The 23,279-nt window shown below is 45.2% G+C and overlaps 1 protein-coding gene across 1 annotated transcript in view; it reads left to right on the top strand.

Annotated features, from left to right (window-relative positions):
• Positions 1-7,809: 7,809 nt before the first annotated feature.
• KIT (KIT proto-oncogene, receptor tyrosine kinase) overlaps positions 7,810-23,279 on the top strand; it is a 94,031-nt gene continuing 78,561 nt past the window's right edge. Inside the window, exon 1 of the mRNA XM_049789960.1 lies at positions 7,810-7,922. Within this exon, the coding sequence (XP_049645917.1) occupies positions 7,850-7,922 (73 nt within the window). The 5' untranslated portion in view covers positions 7,810-7,849. The remainder of the gene's footprint in view (positions 7,923-23,279) is intronic.

A 23,279-nucleotide genomic window follows, 5' to 3' on the forward strand; every position in this document is an offset into this window, starting at 1 on the left:
GGGGGGGGAAGAAAAATAATTTCAATATAAGGCTGTAAAAGATAGGTGGCTTAAAGAAATATCTGAAACATGCACTGTGAGGATTTATAGCAATCAGTGTGACAGACATTTAGAAGGACTCCAATTCTGGAAAGAAAGCAAGGATTTAGATAAAAGACAGTAGATGGTCCTGTAGCCCTGCCAGGAGTGATCCCTAAGTGCAGAGCCAGGGGTAAGTCGTGGGCATTGCAGGGTAGGACCAGTCAACAACAACAACAACAAAAAAAGAGACTTTATCACCTTGTTTATTTATTTATTTAGTACAATGTGTCAGGCGTAGGAAGTTCTTTGCTTTGATTACTAGTAATTACAGCAAAGTCATCTTTGAGTGTCAAATTTCAACTACTTAAAGAAAGAGCTAGGTAAGAATCTAGGGTTTTAAATATGGCTTACTCTGTTCTCCCAATTCTCACTGGACTTGTACTTTCTGTTTTCTAAGGTTCATGCCTCCATTTGGGCTTCTATTGTTTCCATTTCCTCTTTTCCATTATGTTCTCCCAACCACTGGATCCTCCAGTGCTTTCATCTCCACAAACTGCTCAAAGCCCTAGGTCTCCCCCTTGATCTCCCATCCACCTTTTCCTTAGATCATTACATTTCCTGAAAACTTAACAAGAATAATCTATTGCTTCTCTGCATGTCTAGGTATTGCTCAACCCACTTATTGTCTGAATTCTGGCCCCATTAACTGCGTGCATGTGTGTCTGTCTGGACAGGAACTTAAGCTTGAGACTTTTAAGATCTCTAGGTTAATCCAGGAAGTGAGTTATCACAAAATTGGGTACAAACCTGGGGCAAATTATTTACTTTCCTGTACTGTGAAATGGAGAATATACTAATCCAACAGTTTTAGTGTGATGATTAAATGAATTCTTATATATAAAGAATGGAGAATGGTGCTCCACCTGGTCCATCCCTATTATCACAAATTGTAATTGTAAACTTTTCCACCTTTATCTACTCTGACCTAGCTAAGAGATAAGATACAGCACACACGCCCCTTCCAGGGATCTGCCTCTTTTTTTTTTTTTTTTTTTTTTTTACTGATCTCTCAATGGTAGCTCCTTGTTTCCTTTGTGCTGTGCACTCCCATTTGAGGTGATTTCACCCCTATCTCAGGCTAGCGCCATCCCTGATGCTGAACTCCAGGCTAACATTTGAGAGATTCATGAGTACCTCTGTCCCACCAGGCTCCACTCCAGATCCTTCCTGTTCTGCTCCACACCTACCTTCCTGCTAAATTACAGGACAACCCATTTTGGTTTATAGCATACGTTAGCTGAAGAAATAGTACAGTGAATAAGAAGGGCACTTGCCTTCCATACAGCTGTCCTTAGACTCATTCCTGCCACTGCATCAAATCTACTGGACAATGATGGTAAGAGTGATCTCTGAGTACAGAGCAGTATAAATTCTGACTATTGTCTGGAGTGGCCCATGACCCCCTCCCCCACATAAAAGAATTTTGAGAATAAATTGAGGATCCTTGTTTCCACCCAGCTTCTGTAACACCGTTGTGAGCAAGGCAAAAATAAGTTGCAGAACCTCCCTCATGCTGATCTCTTTTCATCATTCTCACTAATGCGGGCTTAGTTCTGGTCACTGTTCTCCCAGGGATAACCACATTTAAGCTCCATATGCTTTATTTCTGGTTTTAAGTTTTGACCTTTTTTAATTCATCCTTCAGAACTTCCCGCTCCCTTTCCAAAATGTCAGCCTTATCACATCTGGTCCCAGCATAAAGTCCTTGAGTGACTCTTCAAGGCCCAGAGGATGAAGTTCACATTTCTTGGCCTGTCTGGCTCTTGTTTATCTCTATGGTCTCAACTCTCCCCCTCTTTCATGGGCCCCATTTCTCTAATTGTGAGAACTACATGCGGTTCTTCATAGGCTATTTCCTGCCTTGAGTACTTGGAGTCTGTGTGCCCTCTACTGCGTGCACCATTCTTTCTATTTGATCTGCTTCTCTTGATAAGTCCGACTGAATCGCCTCCCTGTTAGAGAAATTTAATTGGGGCATTTATAGTATGATATATGGTAGGTGCATGTCTCTATTCAAACATAACCTTGCACATAACTCTATCAGGGTGCCTGTTTCTGACCCCTTTATGAGACTTATGCTATAAGGTCTAGGAAAGCAGCATCTGTATCTTATCTAGCTTAGCATTCTTGAACCCAATTGTAGCCCAGCTGGCACATAGTAGGTGCCCAATAAATGTCAAATGAAGGTTTTTTGTTTGTTTGTTTTTGTTTTTTGGGTCACACCTGGCAGGACTCAGGGGTTACTCCTGGTTCTGCACTCAGAAATTACTCCTGGTAGACTATGGGATGCCGGGAATTGAACTGGGATCCATCCTGTGTTGGCCACATGCAAGGCAAACACCCTACCACTATGCTATTGCTCCAGCCCCTCAAATGAAGGTTTAACTAAACGTATGTATTTCTTTTTTTTAAAGCTGTGAGATGGTGATTATTAGTCTAGAACCCACCAATAAGAATTCATTTATTGTGGGGCCAAAGAGATAGCATGGAGGTAAAGCATTTGCCTTTCATGCAGAAAGTCATTGGTTCGAATCCCAGCATCCCATATAGTCCCCCAAGCCTGTCAGGAGTGATTTCTGAGCATAGAGCCAGGAGTAACCCCTGAGTGCTGCCAGGTGTGACCCAAAAATAAAAAAAAAGAATTCATTTATTGAGAAAGTGGGGGGATATTATAGAGGGTTGGGTACTTGCCTTACATGTGGCCAACCCTTGTTCAATTCCTGGCATCACATATGGTCTTCTGAGCCTACTAGGAGCGATTCCTTAGCACAGAGCCAGGAATAATTCCTGAACCCCTCTGGTGTTGACTCCAAGCCAAAAACAACAGAAAAAAAATCTATCAGGCTGGAAAGATAGTATGAGGTTAAGGTTCTTGCCTTGGCTGCTGCAGATGCCGATTCAAATGTCTAGCTTTTGCAGAATACCTCCAATTCAAGTACTGCTGTGAGTGAGTGATCCCAGAGCAGAGAGCCAGGAATAAGATCCAAGCATGGCTAGGGATGGCCAATTTCTTCTATTTTATGGGTTAAAGACTTTCAAATGGTTACTAGATAATCAAGAACTATTTTTTGGGGGGGAAAGGTCACACCCAGCAGCACTCAGGGGTTACTCCTGGCTCTAGGATCAGAAATTGCTCCTGGCAGTCTTGGGGGACCATACGTGATGCCGGGATTCAAACCTCCATTCTTCTGCATGTAAAACAAACACCCTACCCCCATGCTATAACTCCGGGCCCCCATGCTATCTCTCCGGTCCCAAGGACTATTAAGTAGCAACCTTACAGGGGCCCTTTGCCTTGCACACGGCCAACCTGGGATGCACCCAGGTTCAATACCCAGCATATTATATGATCCTGCTGAGTCTGCAAGGACCGATTTCTGAGCACCATCTGGTGTGCCCCCCCCCCCAAGTAGCAAATTTGCAAAGGATTATATCCTTCAACCTCTAGGAATACTCCTAAACAAGTCATCAAAAGCAAGGAAGTTCATCACCAATTGATTTATGAAAGCTGGGGCAGAGGGGAAGCAAAGAAAAAAAATTAACATCCAGAGTTTAAGGCACATGCATACAACTGAAAATCAATTTGCCTTATACTTTCTGTTTCTAAAGAACTTATGATGGACTGGTATAATGATTATATTATGATTGGTGAAAATGTTGGTTAAAAACCCAGCAGTATGATAAAATCTTACAGAGAGGAAAAGGAAACCTGACCATATGTAGAGGAAAAAGAGGAACATACCAAAAATGAACTCTTCATTAACTTTGTAGAATATTTGTGAAGTTTCTTCTCCTCTAAATGGTGAACAGTATGCACATTTACTTTTACAATCAGAAACAAAACTTTTTGTCTATTCAGATATTTTGGATATGTGAAAGTCTTGGGGAACATCTGCTCTATTTGTGCAGTATCATTATTCCTTTTGATGAGAGTACCTCAGTTTCTCTTACATATACCTCCCAATTCTTGGGCCTAGTAGTGTGGATGAAAGATGGTAGGGGTAGGCCTGTGACTCAGACTTGACCAATCACCACATACCACCTGCCTGGCTTCAGTGATTGGTTCTGGATGGTCATGTGACTTTCGCCAGCGCAGTTCACAGAAGCAGAACACTAATCTGATATTGATACTAACACTGATAATGATATTGATACCGAGGAATTATAAGCCTAGCGCTGTCTGAATGCACATGATAACCAGGAGGTTAACAGGAAATATTGCCAAAGGCTGAAACAGTAGAGAAGCGTACAGACATATAATAATAATAATATAATATATACCATACCATCATATGATATATTATGTATAATATATCATATATTATACCATCAAATAATCCTAGTGACTTTGAGTCCTTAGATCGAGAAAAGTCTAGATCACTAGCATCAATGCAGTTCCCACTTATAGAGCCAATAGTGTTTTCTTTGCTTAAATTCAGACTTCTGCATGCTGTCATCAAGAGAGGTAGTCACACAATGATGAAAACAATAAAATATAACAAGTATAATTTATGAAAGGGCTCAGAGTTCTGAAAACATAAATTGTCCTCTACATGCTACCTGAGAAATAAATAATTTCCATCACTGTAAATGTTTCCACTGGACACCATCTATATTAAAGATTATTCTCATTTTACCTTCTGCAGATGTAGTTGTTCTTAGAAATAAATAACAACGGGGCCGGAGAGCTAGCATGGAGGTAGAGTGTTTGCCTTTCATGCAGAAGGACGGTGGTTCAAATCCCGTCATCCCATATGGTTCCCTGAGCCTGCCAGGAGTGATTTCTGAGTGAAGAGCCAGGAGTAGCCCCTGAGCACTGCTGGGTGTGACCCAAAAACAAACAAACAAAAATAGAAATAAATAACAATCCTAAAGGCAAAACCTCTACTATGCCCAGCATTAAATCTTTGATCGATGAATCTGAGATTTGGGGATCTCAAAAGGGGGTTGAAATGAGGGGGACATGAAAGTGTTCAGGGGAATAGCCTTTGCCCAGTCTATACAGGATTTTAAAGTTCTGCCAACCATTGTTGTATAATGCAGAACATAAGCCAGTTAAAATATTTGAGTTTCTTACTTGAGTGTCTGTGAGTCCCTTCCACAGTGTTGAATTCCCCTAGGCATCAACTTGTTTTTAGTGATTTTTATAGGTCTCATCCCTACATAGGTACTCAATAAATGTCTGCTGAATAGTGAACATAAATGAGCCTGGCTCAACATTGTATAATTTCCCATCCTGAATTTTTTTTTCTCCTTGATAGAAGTTTCCTGCCTTGAATTAAATTGCAATATGGTCTCTTTTCACCCTCTCTTCTGGAAACTTGCTATCCTCTCCAATATCAGTTGATAGAAGAGGAAAATTGTAAATTTTTTTCTCTCAGGCATAATGTTGATATTTTAACTCACAGTGATTTTTTTCCCTCACTACAAAATGAATTTTTATAAATAGATCAAGATCCTAGAAACTTATGATTGCTTTGAGTGGTATCTTTTATCTCTGACATACTAAGAATAAGACGTGGTCAAATGGATCAGGGCATGGAGATCTTCAAATTTCAGTTATCCCACAATTGGGGGAGAACCATTTGCAAGAATTTTAGGTGGGGCTACCTACCCAGGTTTGACTGTAAGAACTGAGGCAGATTTGTCTAGAAACAATAGTACTTCTAAGGCCTAAAAGCTCCTCTTTGCTTCACTGTAGACACTGACATGCTTGCTGGATGGAGAAATAAATTTAAAGAGTGGTAATATATATTGATCTAGTAGTGATAACTGCTAAGTGATTAGCTTCAAAAGTCTTTTAAGACCGAGAGGTAATTTAAAGGGCTAAACAAGGCCTGGTTTGATTCAGACATGACATGGTTCCCAAAGCACACCAAAAGAAATTGCCCAACCCTCCTCCCCAAATAGAACTCTTCTTTTTCACTCCTCCCATCCAGGGATTCATACATGTGAGAAGTGTTCATGCAAGTGTCCAATCACTGAGCTACGTCCCAAATTATTTTCCTTAAACCAGCTGAAAACCTATCAAGATCAAAGAAGAGAGCTTTCAACAATCAATGATGAGGCAGAGGAAAGTTGGTTAATTATAATTGGTGGGTGATAGTTTAGGGAAGGGTCTAGATAAGTTTAAATCATCTCACATGTTTACAGAAAGGCACAACCCATTTATTCTGTAGTTGTAGAGCATCTGGAAGGTGTGTGTGTGTGTGTGTGTGTGTGTGTCTACAGATTTATTAGAAGACACTAGAAAAACTGTATCTTACTTGGAGACAGTTCCAAAATAATTGGGAAGGGGTGTGTGTGTGTGTGTGTGTGTGTGTGTGTGTCTAAAATAATTGGGAAGGGGTGTGTGTGTGTGTGTCTAAAATAACTGGGTCTCCAGTCTATAAGCCCTGTGAATTTGGGCTAAGCCCTGTGAACTTGGGCTACTACTAAATCTGCTCTGTTCTGGCCAGCTCATAAAGCTAGTAGCATGAGCAGGAAACACAATCAGCATGGAGAGAAACTATGCTCGAACACAGACGCTGTGGTTACTTGGGCGAACGCAGCTCCTCGACAGTGGAGTCTGGTTTGAGAATCATTTTGCTATTATTTTTGCTGCTATTCCAGGCAGCTAAAAGGAATGCAAGGATTCCCACCAGTGTCACTGTCCTTTGGTAAGAGACATCCTACAGGGGAAAAAAAAAAAAAGGAAAATAATAATAATGATAATAAAGCTCCTAGAGAGAGGGTCTAGTTTTAGGACTTGGGTTTAAAAATGGGATTTCCAAAAGCAAGGCTCACGGAGCAACAAAAAAAACTTCTCCAGGCTTCCCTCCTCCTGCTCCTCCTCCCCCCTCTTTTTGCAGAGCCCCCAGATTGCATTAAAGTCTCGGCAGGAGGAGCTGGCTGGGAAGGAGGAGGAGGAGAAGGAGGCCACATCGACCAATCGCAACCATTTGTGCGGGGCCAGGTTAAGGAGCAGGTGGAGAAACTGAGCATAAAGCAGGAGATGGAGCCTAGACTCAGCAAGCAGCCTCTCTCCGCGGTGCTGCCTCCCTGGCAGTCCCCTAAACACCCTTAGATTCCCCCCCGCGCCCCGTCCCAGACTGAATGGAGAAGGAGACTGCCAGTGCCCAATTCCTCCTACGTAGTCCCTTGCACCACCACCCTCCACCCCATGCCCCTATGCAGGCGAACGAACGTCCTGCTGGAGCATGCATGTTTCAGGGGCGGGCGATGGCTCTTTCTTTATTGTCTGGGCAGCAGCACCTGGGCAGGTGCCCTCACGTGCAAGCGGGTTGCCCGGCCTGCAAGGTCCGGGGAACCGCCTCCCAGAATGGGGTGGGGTGGAGAGGGGTGAAGGGAGCCCCCTGCCCCCCACCTCCCACCCTCCACCCTCCACCCCTACGCCCACCCGGCTCAGCCCCTGCGGGAGGAGCACGTGGAAGGCGCCCGGGGTCAGAGCCCGGGGCGGGGAGGGGACGGGAGAGGAGAGCCGGGGAGGGGTGAGGGGGAGAGGGCGGGCAGGGGGGAGGCGCGGAGGGGCGCGGAGAAGGGGCGTGGCCCGCGCGCAGGGGCGTGGCCTCGGCGCTCCGCTCGCTGTGCGCTCGCTCGGGGCTCCGGGGGCTCATCTCGGCCGCGCTCGTCTCGGCTGCACTTGGGCGCGAGCTGGAAGGAACGTGCGACGGGCGGGCGGACGGACGGACGGACGGAAGGACGGACGGGCGGTCGGTCGCTGGGAGCTTCTCCGGGGCCCCCGCGCCGCGCAGCAGCAGCCACCGCGATGAGGACAGGCGCCCGCCGCGCCTGGGAGCTCCTCGGCGTCCTGCTCTTGCTCCTGCTCGGAAGCCACACAGGTGGGAGGGAGGTCTCCGAACCCCCCTGCCCTGAGGTGTCCCCGCTTTTGGGGGGGCCTCTCCGGAGGTGTCCGAGCGGGGGGCCGCCTCTGGGCAGGCTTTGCGGGGAGGACGGACTCACTCACCTGCGCCTAGTTGAGCGCCCGGGTGGGTTTGGCTCCGAGGGGGTGCGTCTGCCTGGACGGCGAGCAGGGACCGAGGGAAGGAAGGTGCAACCTGCGCGGGGGCTCAGTTAGGGGCGGCTTTTGCGGGGACACAGAGCGGGGGGCGGAATTAGGGGGTTCGTTTCTTCTCCCCCCATCGCTGCGGGGTGGCTTTGTTTTGTGAAAAGTTGTGCGTGCATGACCGGGCTGCCCCAGACTCCCGCATATCCTCGCACCCACCTTGAGGTTCTAATCCAACCCTCCATCCCTCCAACCCTCCATCCCTCCAGCCAGGTCGCGTCCCGGGCAAAGTTGCGGAGGCCGCGCGGCTGCTGCTGCTGCTGCTGCTGCTGCTGCTGCTGCTGCTGCTGCTGCTGCTGCTGCTGCTGCTGCTGCTGCTGCTGCTGCTGCTGCTGCTCCGACCCCGCGGCCGCTCTTTGTGCCGGAGCTTCGGGGTTGAAAAGAAAAACCGACCCGACCCTCTCGAGGAGCCCCACTCGTAGGCGAGAGTGTCCCCCCAACCTCAGGCTCTGCCGCCCCTTTTTCTCTCTCGTTCCCGCTCTCCGCCCTGGGAGCGACTGTCTCCGCCACGGAACGTTCCCGCGCGGGGCCGGGCCGGGCCGGGCTGGGCTGGGGGGCGGCGGCGACGGGGACGCAACTTGTGTCGGAGCTTGAAGCAGCCCGCTAGGTTGCAGACTTTTTTTTTGGGGGGGGGCTGCTGGTTATTGAATCTCGCGGCTCTCCACCCCCTTTCTTTTTTTTAACTTTATTTATTTTTTATTTATTGATTTATTTTTTTTTTTGGGACACACCCGGCGGCGCTCTGGGGTTACTCCTGGCTCTTGCATTTAGAAATCTCGCCCCTGGCAGGTTTTTTGGGGGAACCCTATGGGAATCGAACCGGCGCTCGCATGCAAGGCAGCCTAACGCCCCACCACTATGCTTGCCATCTCTCCTCGGGCCCCCTACTCACCCCCCTTTTCGGCGGCGCTGTCGTTTTTCTGCTGCCACGCGCCCCCCTCGCCCTGGAGCGCCTAGTGGCCGGGTTTGTCTGCCGCTCCCCGGGAAGAGGTTGCAAAACCGGGATCATCCCCAGCTAGTGGGCCACCTCCTCCAGCTTGCACCCGAAGGGGCCCGGCTAGGCTGCCAGGTGGTGCAAATAAATCCCTCCTTTTGATGCTGGTTATTTGCGACCTGTATGTAAGAGCTGTGGGGTTTTTTTGTTTGTTTCTGTTTTTGTTTTTGTTTTGGGCGATTTAAAGATTTGCATCCCGTGATTTCACCCATGCGAAAGCCTAAACTCAGGGCTGCTGCTTGGGGGCTGGAGGTGGGAGACAACCTGGAACTTTGCAGGCTTGGGTCTGGAAAGCTCCAGGGTTGTGAAAATCCGCATCCATCTGCGCGGGAATTTGGGTTCCGCTGGAACTCTATCTAGGGTTGTGGAAGAATACGTACAGTCTCATGGACCGCTCCCTAAGATTTCTGATAATGTCCCCTATTTTTTCTTTTTGCCTTCCCCCCCCCGGGGGGGGGATAAAGGATGCGGGCCAGGCCCCTTTATCCAGGTGTTTTTGTTTTATTTATTTATTTTTTTAATCCTTGAAGGCCACCTGGTGCTGTTAAGGCCAGAAAGTGAATCTGAATGGGAAATCTGGGGCTGGAAGGAAGCGTGCTGCTGGACTATTATTATTATTGTAGGGCTCTATTGACTGCTATTTAGTTTTACCAGATACTCATAAGTTGCTTCCCGCCTCTGGTCTTGTAAAAATGCATTGTGAGGGCTTTCCTGTGACGCGGAGGCCTGACACCTGGATCCCAGCGGGGTGGGAATGGAGTTGGGGGGGGGGGAATCAGGACTTTCGGTCATTCGACTTGTGTCCATCTTGCACCTTGAAGTCCTGGGCATTTTTTATTTTATTTATTTATTTTTTTGGTTTTTGGGCCACACCCGGCGGTGCTCAGGGGTTCCTCCTGGCTGTCTGCTCAGAAATAGCTCCTGGCAGGCACGGGGGACCATATGGGACACCGGGATTCGAACCAACCACCTTTGGTCCTGGATCGGCTGCTTGCAAGGCAAACGCCGCCGTGCTATCTCTCCGGGCCCTCATTTTTTAATTTTTTAATTTTAACTAACGCCCAAAGGAAGGCGCTGGAGTGACAGATCCACAGAAAAATTCCCTTCCCCCTTGAAAAAAATTGAATGCGTTTAGCGCTTCTTCCTTTCCCTGAACCATATCGCTGCATCTAAGGTTTTTGGCAAAGGCATTTTTCAGGTCTGGCTCCTGTGGGGGCACTACGGTGCCACGAAAGAGTCTTGCTTTGCCCTTTGGGGTCTCCTTGCTCTCAACCATTTTGTGGCTATGCACCCCATGATTCTAGGGTGCCCCCACTTCACAAAAGGACAAGGAGGCGTCCACAGCATGAGCTAGTCTGGATAGTTGTCTGCTGTAGTCTTGAATGTACCTCAGCACATATAGCCTTATGTGTGAGGCCCTGGGTTTGATCCTTGGCACCTACCACACTTCTTCTGGAATCTTTAAGTCCTCCCTTGCTTCAGTCCACACTCCAGTCCACACTACTTGCGTGCAAGGCAAGTGCGAGACCCGCTGAACCCATTGAACCTAGCTCTGGGTTCAGTTCCCAGCAGCGTTTATAACTTTTGTGCCTAGCAGGATGAGCTGGTGAGAAATGTCACTCCCAGCTTCCCCCTTGTTCTGGTTGCAGGTGTGTAGACTAGTCATCCCCAGCAGCTGGACACAGGACACTAGATCTTGACCCTACTGGAAATGACATGTTGGCTTTATAAAGGGAGTCCAGATAGTTTTCAAATCCCACCCATCCACACATTGTTTTTCTTCTCCCTTTACAAGTCACGAATAATAGCCATGTTTTGCAAAAGAAATGCATAATTGCGATGTTATGAGGACGTGCTTTTTACCATGCCCTAGATTTCCTAAGTGTCATGCTGGGCTCCCCCACCCCCCTTTTTTTGGTTTTTGGGCCACACCCGGTGTGACACTCAGGTTACTCCTGGCTATGTGCCTAGAAATCCTCGTAGCTTGGGGGACATTATGGGATGCTGGGGATTGAACCCAGGTTCGTCCTGGGTCAGCCGCATGCAAGGCAAACACCCTACTGCTGTGCTATGTCTTCGGCCTCAGGTTGTGTCCTTGATCCAACATTTCAGGGCTTTAAACAAACCTGGACCTTTTTGGTTTGTGACCTTCTGCACCTTTTTTTAGTAGGGAAAGCTGGCTGAGCTCAAGTCATATCCCCAAAGAATTGGTGGTGCAACCAATTGACTTTACTGGGCCACTGTCCAGTGGTTGTACAGAGTGATCGAGGGTCTTGGGAAATGTTTCCTGAATTGCTCTTTTATGCCAATCATTGCACTTGTAGGACAGTCTGAAGATGTTACCTTCCTAATTTGGGTGAAAACCATCTGGGAGACACCCGCCTTTCTGACTGCTAGAGTTAGCCAAGTTTTCTCGATTTGAAGGATTCACTGATTGACTTGCAATGTGATGGCAAAGAGGTGTTAGCTCTCCTATTTCTCTTACAACCTCAGAAGTGAAGAGAAACTCTGTCCAACAATGACTGTGTGAGTTAGTTGACCTTTGAGAAATACTTTTCCGTCCTCAAGATAATAAACGGTTTGATCCCCCAGCATTCCATATGGTTCCCCAAGCCAGGAACGATTTCTGAGCACAGAGCCAGGAGTAACCCCCAAGCGTCACCATTACCGGGTGTGGTCCAAAAACCAAAAGAGAAAATAAAAAGAAAAGGTCTTTGCATGCGTTGTTAAATTTCTGAGCACAGAGCCAGGAGTAACCCCTGAACGTCACCATTACCGGGTGTGGTCCAAAAACCAAAAGAGAAAATAAAAAGGAAAGGTCTTTGCATGCGTTGTTAAATTTCTGAGCACTGAGCCAGGAGTAACCCCTGAGCGTCACTGTCACCAGGTGTGGCTCAAAAACCAAAGAAGAAAATAAAAATAAAAAGGTCTTTGCATGCGTTGTTAAATTTGTAGCATTTTTTTGCCAGAGACCCCCACCTCCATCCCCGCCCCGTTCTCCAGGTGTGGGTCTGTGGGACTGGCCCTGGATGAGCCTGATGAGAGAGCTTGGATGTGACCTTCTCAGTCTGTCGGCTTCCCTAACAACTCTTTTCAGCCTTTTCAGCCGAGAGTTTTGTGGGCTTCCCTTGGAGTGCCTATTGGGACAGATGTTGTGCTGATGGCTTTTGCTGCTGTTGTTGCTGTTGTTGCTGGAAGTTGCCCTGAGGATTTTGACTCATTTCCTCAAGGCACTCCAGCTGATTCTAGAAGGACACCAGGAAATGAGCTGCTATGTCTGTTCTTGCTGGCAGTTGGGCCAGGTCCATAGCGGCAATGTGGGGATCACTCAGGCAGGAGGCAAGGTCACTGCAGGCCGGGACGTGGGAAGTACTTTATGGAGCTGCTTTTAAGTGGGGCGACTTTCAAACAGTGGATTGAAAGGTCTTTAAAAGAATCTGAAATATGCAAAATCTCATAGGTACTGTCTAGAACTTTGGACATTTTCTGTAGCTGCATATCCACTGTGGAAATATCCTGCAAGGGACTTAAGCACACCTAAAAGTTTGCATCTTGGGCAAATCCTGTGTAAATCTTTGTGGAAAGTTCAGGGGATGTGTGACTAAACTTGACCTAACAGTTCTGATTGCTGACAGTTTTGGACACAAGACAGATCTTTAGATTTAATTTTTCCTTTGGTGGTTTGTGTGTGTGTGTGTGTGTTAGGGGGCGTCAGCAGTGGGGGGGGGCATTAGAGCTATACTTGGTGGTACTTGAATATCATGCAGCGCTGGGAATTGAACCCAGAGCTGGGCTTATGCCAAGTTTGTGCTTCAGCCCTTTGAGCTGTCTTCCCAGTCCTCAAATTTTAAGACTTTTTTCTTTTTTATGTTTGTTTGGGGCCACAGCTTGCCATACTCAGGGGTTACTTCTGATTCTGCACTCAGGAATCACTCCTAGTGGTACTTGAGGGACCATATAGGATGCTGATTATGCCATTGCTCCAGTTTAGATTTTCAGACTCGAGAAATTGCAAGGTGTAGGTAGTCTGGTAATCCAAGAGTCTTGTTTTGTTTGGCACCTATAGTGCTTTTTTGAAAGCATAGAGCCAAGGTTTAAATACTCTAATCTAGAGTTTCTGTTCTCTCAGAGTATTGGGAAGCCTTGTGGAGATGGGCTCTATGGGGTTCACCCGGCAACTCTTTGTATACTGCCAGCTCTTAGGCAATGGGACGTTTCACCTTGGGCCCTGGTAAGCACTGGGATAACCACAGAATAATGCCTGCTTGGGGCCAGGGGCGGGACATGAGACTTAAGGAGCGAAGATAGCTTGGTGTTTGCTGGCTCTGCGGCTGACAGTTTTTGTATCTTTGAAACCAGTTGCTTAACCTGTTTGAGCTTCACTTTTTTTTTTTTCAAAGTTTTGTCAGTTACAAGCTGTTTGCGACCCAACCCGTAGACAATAGCTTGACCTCTGTGTCATAACCTCTGTGCCATAACACATAAGCTAATGTGTTGCCCTGTAACCATTGTTTGTTGTCATTTTTGGTTTATACCTGCCTCTCTGCTCAGGGCTTGCTCCTGGCTCTGTTCAATGATCACTCCTTGTGGGCTCTGGGTACCATGTGGAAATTTAGGGATTGAATCAGGGTCAACTACATGCAAGGCAAGTGTGCCCTCCAAAACCAATCTTTTGAGTAGTATGCTACCACAGTTATTAACTATAGAATCGGAAATATCCCTGAAATGGGAATAATACATAATCTAATGTGAAAACCCAACAATTGGAGATTCTCACAAAGGGTCTTGATCCAGGGTTTGGGATATGTTGTAGATCTTTTTCCTTAGTGCTTTTTACTCCAAGGGGGATATAGGTTTTCGTTGTTGTTGTTTTTTGTTTGGGGGCAACATCTAGCAGCAATCAGGGGTTACTTCCTCCTCTGTATTTCAGGAATCACTTCTGGCAGGCTCAAGGAACCAATAACGGATGATTGGGATTGAACCCATCTTCAACCAAATTAAGGCAAATGCATTGGCTGCTCTATCGCTGTGGCCCTGGGAATGCGGATTTCTAAATAAAAGCTTGGGAGTGAGGGAAGGAAATAGCGAGTACAGAAGTTAAGGTGTGTGTAACCTGGGGCCAGAGCTATAACACAGCAGGTAGGGTGTTTGCCTTGCCTGGATGGACCCTGGGTTCAGCTCCGGGCATCCCATATGGCCCCTGAGCCTGCCCCAAGAGCAATTTCTTTTTCATTTTTTTTTTTTTAATTTGGCCACACTCAATGGCGCTCAGGGGTTACTCCTGGCTCTGTGCTCAGAAATTGCTCCTGGCAGGCTTGGGGGACCCTATGGGATGCTGGGAATTGAACCCAAGTCCATCCTGGGTCTGCTGCATGCAAGGCAAATGCCCTACCACTGTTCTATCTCCCACCCCCATCCCCAGCAATTTCTAAGCACAGAGCAAGGAGTAACCCCTGAGATCTGCTGGGTATGGCCCAAATACCCCTCCTCAACCCCAACAAACCAAACAAAACCAAAAAACAACCAAGGTGCATGTAACCGACTCCATTTGTTCCCTGACTAGGAAGGTGCTTGGGCCTCTCGGGAGGGATGCTCAGCACTGAGACCTCCTGGAGGGTCCTGAACTCTGCCACCATATGAAGTGATGGTGTTTATTCTTTGGTTAAGGAAAACTGGGTCTGTCCTTGCTCCAAGGGAGGATGAAGTGAGCTTGTCTGTTGCCCTAGAGGCCCGTGGTTTGCGGCCCTCCCTACAACATTTTGTGGTCCTGCCCTAGAGGAACCTTTTTTTGTTTTGTTTTGTTTTAGTTGTTTGGGTCATACCCCCCAATGTTCAAGGCTTACTATTGACTTTGCACTCAAGGATCACCCCGACTTTGTCTCCTGCGGTCCCCAGGTAAATTGAGTTTGAGACCCTTGCCCTAGAGGGTTTCTGTTGTGCTCTTTATTGCTTCTTTAAATGTCTCCCCTTTGGCATCATCTTACAGTAAAAAGTTTAGATTTAGTAAACATTTCAGATGCAGATAAAGATGCAGATGTTTACCAGTCCACATGCCCTTGTCTATTCAGGTACTTGCCCATATGGGCTGTGGTTAGGCAAGAACAGACACTGATTGAAAGCAGGATTTGGTATCACAAGGAATGTTTATATACATTTTGTGATTGCAAGATTACTCTCCTGGAAACCATTGAGTACTGGAGCCCCATGATAAATCATGAAAACTGTCCATTACGACTAGTGTCTTGGCTGTAACTAGTTATTATTAAAGCATATTTTATTTTACATAGTATATACACTATAAAGTCAAGCGATGGACAGGACTTCAAGGAAGAGGACTTTATTCTTGGTGGGCAGGTATGTGCCAGAGATCAGAAATTTCAGATGAATTTTTGCAACTTCAAAAAAGGTAGTGCAGTGCCTAAAGTTGCAGCCTCCGTTGGGTGAAAGTAACAAACTGAGCAAGACACGATGATGTTATTTGAAATTGTCTTTCAGTTGGTCTGAAGACGGAACTGTGGGGATGAGTTACAGAAGGTAGACTCTGATTAGATTGAGCTTTGAAGGAGGGAGAGTGTGTTGAGTCTCCAGGCCTTGTTAGGAGAAAAGCTTTGCTCTCCCATCTGAGCTGAGCCTGTCTACAGTGTCGGGGCTTAATTCTGGGTGCTGGTCTGCTGGTGACTCTTTACATTCAGGTTGGGTCCCTCTCTAATAACTAATTCTGAAAAGTCATACAGCCTGCCCTTACTGGGTACGGTGCTAGGTACTCCCACATAAGGGAGTGGATGGATATTTAGATTGTAGTAAAAACCCATATAACACAAAGTCACCACCCTTAACATTTTTAATGGACAGTTCACTTCGTTTTTTAATGAAAAAAATTTTTTTTTCCTTTGAGCTAAACCTGGTTATGCTCAGGCTTACTCCTGGCACAGTGCTCAGAGATCACTCCTGGTGGGGCTGGTACTATGGCTTCAGCTCTAGTTAGTCCTTTTTTTGTTTGTTTGTTTTTTGGATCACACCTGGCAGTGCTCAGAGGTTACTCCTGGTGCTGTGCTTAGAAATTGCTGTTCCTCGCTTGGGGGGTACATATGGAATTGTACATCCTGCGTAGGCTGCATGCAAGGCAAATGCCCTACCACTGTGCCATCACTCTGGCCCTGCTCTGATTTTTTTCTTGACTTTACTTTTTGTCATGGCTAGTTCATGATTTACACATGCAATTCTCTAGAAACCCCCAGTCATCCCTTTGGGGTTTAGTTTAGTTTCTGACAGACTTGACCCTCAGAAGAATTGGTCAATTGCTGTGAAAATGAATGTACAAACCCTAATAGGGGAAAGTTTCTGAAGGGTCTCTTTGAGGATGGGTCATTTAATGACTGAGTTTATATGTAGGTAGAGTGGGGATTATATGTGGATAGACCAAGAGATCATCTGTCTGGCTCTTCAGATGATCTGGAGGAAGGAACAAGATCTGGGTTTTAGGGTGCATGCTCTGGATAGATGGAAAAAGCATTTATGAGAATCAAGGAAATAAATGATGGCTGATTTCTTTCACTTGGCAAATATATCTGCTAGCACTGGGCACTGATAGATATGGATTGGGGGAACTGTTTGTTGTGATATTGGTAACTGGAAGGACTGGTAGGATGCTGGGGTTAACAGAAATAAAAGCAGGAGTGAGGGGTCTATAAGAATGAAAATATGTGATTGGGTTCCGCTGTGTGTGCTTTTTTTTACTGGTGGTCTTTTTTTTTTTTTAACTTTATTGATTGATTGATTGGTTTTTGGGTCATTGGTACTCTTGGCTCTGCACTCAGAAATCACCCCTGGCAGTCTGGGGACCATATGGGAAGACAGGAATCAAACTGAGTCCCTCCCAGGTAGGTCGAATGCAAGGCAAATGCCCTACTGCTGTGTTATCTCTCTGGCCCCTGATGGTCTCTGTCTTAAAGCCCATTTTACAGCCAGGGTAGGAGGGGTAAATGATGTTCTTTCTTGGGTCAGAGCTAACTGTGAAGACTAAATCCCAGGGATCTTAAAACAAGGGCCTTTGGGTATTAGGGTTGGATCTGGACGTGAAATTGTTTGGTGTGTTAAATGTAGACCAGTCATGACGCACAGTAAGTTTTCATAAGGACTACGTGCACAGGAAGTTAATCCACATTGATTCTCTGTGTTTAGGGCATTTAAAAAGTAGGCTTGTTGAGTTATCTCAGAGAAAATGGCTATTTAGGGTATAGAAGACCTAGGGTTGATTAAAGTTTTGGGAAATAGGCCTTTTTGAAGGCAAGTTAAAGAAATGGGATTTATTAATCTTGTAGAAGATAAGGTGAAGGAAGGCTTAGTGAATGACAATCTTCAAATATTTGGAGTATGTGAGTGAAGAATGGCACAAAATGAGTAGTAGTTCAATTGCTCTAGCAGGAAATTGAGATTTTTTTTTCCTTAGGGAAAATTCTTTGATTGGAAGGGTTGCAAAAGACTTTTGATTGCATTACTAGAGCTAAGGAACAAGGTCTTTAGCTACTGGTTTGAGGCAAGTTAAATAATTGTTATTTTGAAATAGTTAAGGTACGGCCCAATCTGGGACTTGTCTGAAATTCTTGCTCAATAAAATAATCAGCTGGTTTTCATTCCTCACTGCCTTATATGTGTGTCTGAATGTTTTTCATAACTGCTCCAGAGACTTGTTTTCTGCAGTTTGGCAATAATGAATGCTAAACATGGCTTATTGATCCGTGGCAGGTGTGTGGGTCCTTTAACTATAGAATGAGTGGTATCATGTGATAATTTAAGATGAATGTCAAAATAAGAAAAACAAAAGGAAGTCAAAGAAATAAATTTAAGAAAATGGGACAGTGCAAACACTCTCACTTTTGCCTGTTTTACATGTTCTCTGTCTTCAACATCATGACTCCTAGTGTGGGTTCAGGGATGTGGACTTCGGAGTCTAATGGCAAGGCTTTTGACCTTGGCCCATCTTCCTACCACTTCACTCTTAGTCAGGGTCACAGTTTTGGGGGGCCTTTTTACATTTGGGAGCTTTTTACACTTAGCATTTGATCAGAGCCATAGAAGTCTCTAATTCTTGGCTTATTACATGTAAAATATTTAGTAAGACAGTAACTCCTGTCCAGTGTCAGTGCATTCAATTAAAACAAGAGCCACAACCAAGAAAGCCCCAGTCCTGGATTAAGGATCCTTTGTGACATGTGACATTTTGAGATTCTGTTGTCACTTGAGAAGATAGGAGTGATGCCCTTGTTGAAGACTGTCTTGTTCTTTGTTGAGTGGTTAAAAAAAAGGGAGAAGGAAATTCACACTACCTTTTATTCTTTTTTGGGTGGGGGTTTGGGGGGGTACTTTAAGTTCTGTTGGGTCTTGTGGTACTGGAGGCACCAAACTCACACCAGATGGTGCTCAAGGGCCTCAGAGTTGGGCCTTGGGATTTGGGGCTGGCAAGGCATGTGCTCCAGCCTTTTGAGGACTCTTCTTGGCCTTGATGATACAGGCCCTGAAATTTGTATTAATTAAGTCACAGCCAAGTGTAAACCACCAGTGGTAACGCCAACATCGCATGTTATGCTCTTTTGGCCTTTAGTGAGAAAAAATGTTCAACTTTATCTGGTCTTATTTCAGGTGACCCAGGTTTTTTTCAGTTATTATAAAATGCTTCAAAAACAATCGCAGCTGCTAATAATTTAAATATAATAGCAGACTCATAGAGGAATTGCTTAGCAGAGTCAGAACCAAGGAGAGTGTTATCACAAAGAACTTGAGAAATGATTTGGTGCCTGTCTCTTGTTTCATGGAAGTATTTATAGAAAGGGGTCTAATGTAGATTTGTTTTCTGGGTGAAACACGGTGATTTCATTTCATGTTAAAGGTGATAGATGGCAGTTGCTGTTATTCTGCTTGTCAAGTGCAGGTTTTGAAGGAAACAAAATGCTATTAAAAAACCAACCTACTTGGAAAGACTGGGTGTTTTTAAGGTTCTACTATTCTAGTTTGTTAATTATAAAGTGTTTTCTATCCTCCTTTTCACAGTGCACTTTCTTTTTTATTGTGACTGATAATGACTGACCCCAGTAAAAATTTTTAGTTTACAAGAAAGGCAATAAACAGCAGGGATTGATCATCAGCCTTTTTGACATTGTGAAATTAAACCATGATTTGGTTTTGTTTGTTTTGATTTTGGAACCCATCAGGCAATGCTAAAGGATTACTTGCAGCTCACTGCTGGGGGTTTTGCTCCCGGTGATATGGGTATTGAACCTGGGCCTCCTATGAACAAGGTGTACACACCAGCCCTTAGAGCTAAGATACCCAGCCATAAACCAGTTTTTAAATCCTCAATATGTCATTAGGAAAGTACCTTGAAAATGGTTCATTGGGTTGTTTGACTGTTTTTCCACTGAGTACAGTCTGTATTTTACTACAAGGAAACAATTCTGAGTTCAAGCAAAATGCATCACTTTCACAAAAAAGCACCCCCCTCCTGCTTTTTAAAATAAACTAGCATATGTGGAAGGGCTTATGAATTTTTTAGTGGATCTGAATGTGTAGCCTCATTTACATGCCAGTATTTTCAAGGAATATTGCTGCAAATGATCACCTTACTTTTAGAATGATTGCCTAATAAAGAGGCTGGCCATGGAGTGGATGCCGGGAACGAAGGTGGGCCATGCCATCAGGTGTGGAAATTCAGAGCAGTTTGGACTTGGCTTCTCTCCCGAGCTTAGATGCTGGAACAGTAGCTCTGGCGATCAGAGGAGTCCACTTATGCTTATGCCTTCCTTCAGCAGGACCTGTCTGCAGGGTCTTGCAGCCTGGCCCTGTACCAGGATTTCATAGATTTTGTTTACGAATCATTATTTGTGTGGGGTTGTTTAGCAGGAACCCACAAGATTAAAATTCTGTTCTTTTGGGGCTGATGTTCTAGTGAATTCTTTCTCAGGAGTTCAGACCCACAGAGAGGCCAGAAAGAAGAAAAATACAATGTCTGCCATAGAAAATTACTTATAACTTAGGTTCTATTCAATTCTGTGTTCTGATCTATTCAGGAAGCAGAAGGCCCAGGAAGATGGCCCAAGGGGCTGAGCACTTCTTGTGCAGGTTGGAGGCCTGACTTCCACCCCAGTAAGCACATGGTCCACTGAGCATTGCCAGGTTTGACCCTACTCCAAAGAGGAAAGGGATCAGAGAAGGAAAAGGATTTTTCAGGAGTCTTGGGAAAGAAGCTTTGAGAGCAAAGATTGGGGGGAACAAAAGGAGGTAAGGGATTGGGATCATACTGTCATACTGTTTTTTTTTAGATACTTATCGCTGAGTTCCCATGCCTTGAGAAGGCTGAGCAAGAACATGTGCTGCTGTTTCATTTGGTCTCTACTCCCAGCTTTGTATCTGCAGTCTTTGTAGCAGAGGAATCCTAGCAAAGGACTTGTCTCAAAATCTGGCTGGCCAAGGGTTTGCAACCCCTAAGCACACAGATTAGTGTCTGCTCAGCACTTTTAAAAGACAGAACAGCCCAGTAAGCCTTTCATGCTTTGAAAGCTTGGAGAAATGCTTTAGTCCTCCAGGCGCAGTGCTCCACCTATAGGCCTCCAAGGACTGGGAGTTCTGTACCTCTTTTTAGAAGCTTCCATCTTTTTCATGTTCAAGTTTTGGGTTCTGTGAAATGATGCTCTCCCATTAGGCTTTGCTTCCCACCAAACAGTTTTACTTTCTTGGGTCAGACTGACTCTCGACTCTCAAAAGCTCTATTAATTTGCTGCGGTTGTTGTTTTGGGCTACACATGGCAATGCTCTAGGCTTATTCCTGGCTTTGTGCTGGGAAATCACTCCTAGCAGAGTTTGGGGGATACAGCATAGGGTGATGGGGATCTAACCCTGGTTGACCATATGAAAAGCAAGCACAGTACTTGCTGTACTATCACTCCAATCCTTCCTCTCAATACTCACTGACGCCAGCAGACACCATTGACTTTCTTGTTCTAGTAGTTGGAGAAGCTGTTTTCTCCTGGTGCACTTTTTCAGTCTGAATTCTGGTCATCTGCATCCGTGTGTTGAGGCTAAGCATGTCCTCTATTCCTTGTTTTTCCTCTAGAATCAGTGGTTCTCAAACTATGGCCCGCGGGCCACATATTGTATTTGTATCTGTTTTGTTTCTTCATTGAAAAATAAGATATATGCAGTGTGCATAAGAATTCATTCATAAGTTTTGTTTTTACTATAGTCAGACCCTCCAATGGTCTGAGGGACAGTGAACTGGCCCCCTGTTTAAAAAGTTTGAGGACCCCTGCGTCTAGATTCATATTATGTGGTTTGATCGTATTATAGGTTTTTAAAAATATTAGATAATGCAGCAGATACATGTTTGCCTTTATAGACTGCTCACTCAGGTTTGATCGTCAGCATTCGATATGGTCTCCTAGAGTACCACTGGGAGTAATTATTTTTTTTTTTGGGCCACACCCATTTGACTCTCAGGGGTTACTCCTGGCTATGCGCTCAGAAATCGGTCCTGGCTTGGGAGAACCATATGGGACACGGGAGATTGGACGGGGGATCTAACTGCGGTCCATCCTACGCTAGCGCTTGCAAGGCAGACACCTTACCTCTAGCGCCACCTTCCCAGCCCGGGAGTAATTCTTGAGTGCAGCCAGGAATTAACTTCTGAGCATGGCTGGATATGGCGACCCACCCCAAAAAACCCAATTCCCTCAACCCCAGTGTACTTTATAGAGTACTTTTTTTTTTTTTTTTTTTTTTGTGGCCACACCTGGTGGCGCTCAGAGGTTACTCCTAGCTATCTGCTCAGAAATAGCTCCTGGCCAGGCGTGGGGGACCATATGAGATGCCGGGATTCAAACCAACCATCTTAGGTCCTGGGTTGGCTGCTTGCAAGGCAAACACCGCTGTGCTATCTCTCCAGCCCCCTTTATAGAGTACTTTATAGAGGATGCATTCTTCTATTCTAGCTTTCCTTTGGGTGGGTAGGTGATGGAGTAAGTATTTGAACACTTGCAAAAATTTGTTTACTTCAGTATTTACCTTTTTTTTGTTTGTTTGTTTGTTTGGGTCACACCCAGCAGCACTCAGGGGTTACTCCTGGCTCTATGCTCAGAAATTGCTCCTGGCAGGCTCTGGAGACCATATGGGATGCCAGGATTTGAACCAATGACCTTCTACATGAAAGGCAAATGCCTTATCTCCCATGCTATCTCTCTGGCCCCAGTATTTACCTTTTGATTTGAGGCTTTTTTATTTTATTATTATTATTATTTTATTTATTTATTTATTTTTTGGTTTTTGGGCCACACCCAGTGCCATTCAGGGGTTACTCCTGGCTATGTGCTTAGAAATTGCTCCAAATTGGGGGACCATATGGGACGCCAGGGATCCATCCTAGATCAGCCACGTGCAAAGCAAATGCCCTACCACTGCTATATGGCTCCAGTCCCTGGAGGCATATTTTCTGAAATAGCTATTTTCTGATGATTTCATACTACCTATAGGCAGAGAGATGGTAGCAGTTTAAGGCTCTTGTCTTACACCCAACAAACCTTGGCTTGGTCCCAGGTACCACATAGATCCTTAGAACACTGCAAAGAGTAAGGTCTGAGCACAGTTGAGTATGGGCCACTAATCCCTCCCCCCAAATAAATGAAATAAGTAAATTCTAGCCCTTTTCCACCCCCCTTCCTTCCCCTATCTTGAAATTTAAAGAAATAATTTTTATTCTTTCTATGTAAAGCAGTCAATGACCATATTCTACTTCCCCCTCAACCCCACCTCTAAATCTACTTATTAGCATAGATAATGCCCTGTGACTAACTCATTCTTTTGTTACCAAACTAGTTTTAGTTCTACTAGTAGATCAATACCTGATTAATGGTTGCCATAAGTAGTCTTAGGTCATGTTTTTCCCCCCACCTGAGATCTTGTTTTTTTCTGAAATGCGTCCTTTCGTAGAAATCATGGGAAGTACTTTCTGAATTTTAAGCACATAGAAGCTTATTTGTAGTTTTGATACTTTGAAGTCAGGTTGCTGATATAAAATCTTTTTTATTTTTATTTTTTTGCTTATGTCTCTACCTAGTACTTTACTGTAGTCTGATAATCTGATATTCTTTCCTT

The sequence above is a fragment of the Suncus etruscus genome, chromosome 16 (assembly GCF_024139225.1).
Source record: "Suncus etruscus isolate mSunEtr1 chromosome 16, mSunEtr1.pri.cur, whole genome shotgun sequence".
NCBI classification, from domain to species: Eukaryota; Metazoa; Chordata; class Mammalia; order Eulipotyphla; family Soricidae; genus Suncus; species Suncus etruscus.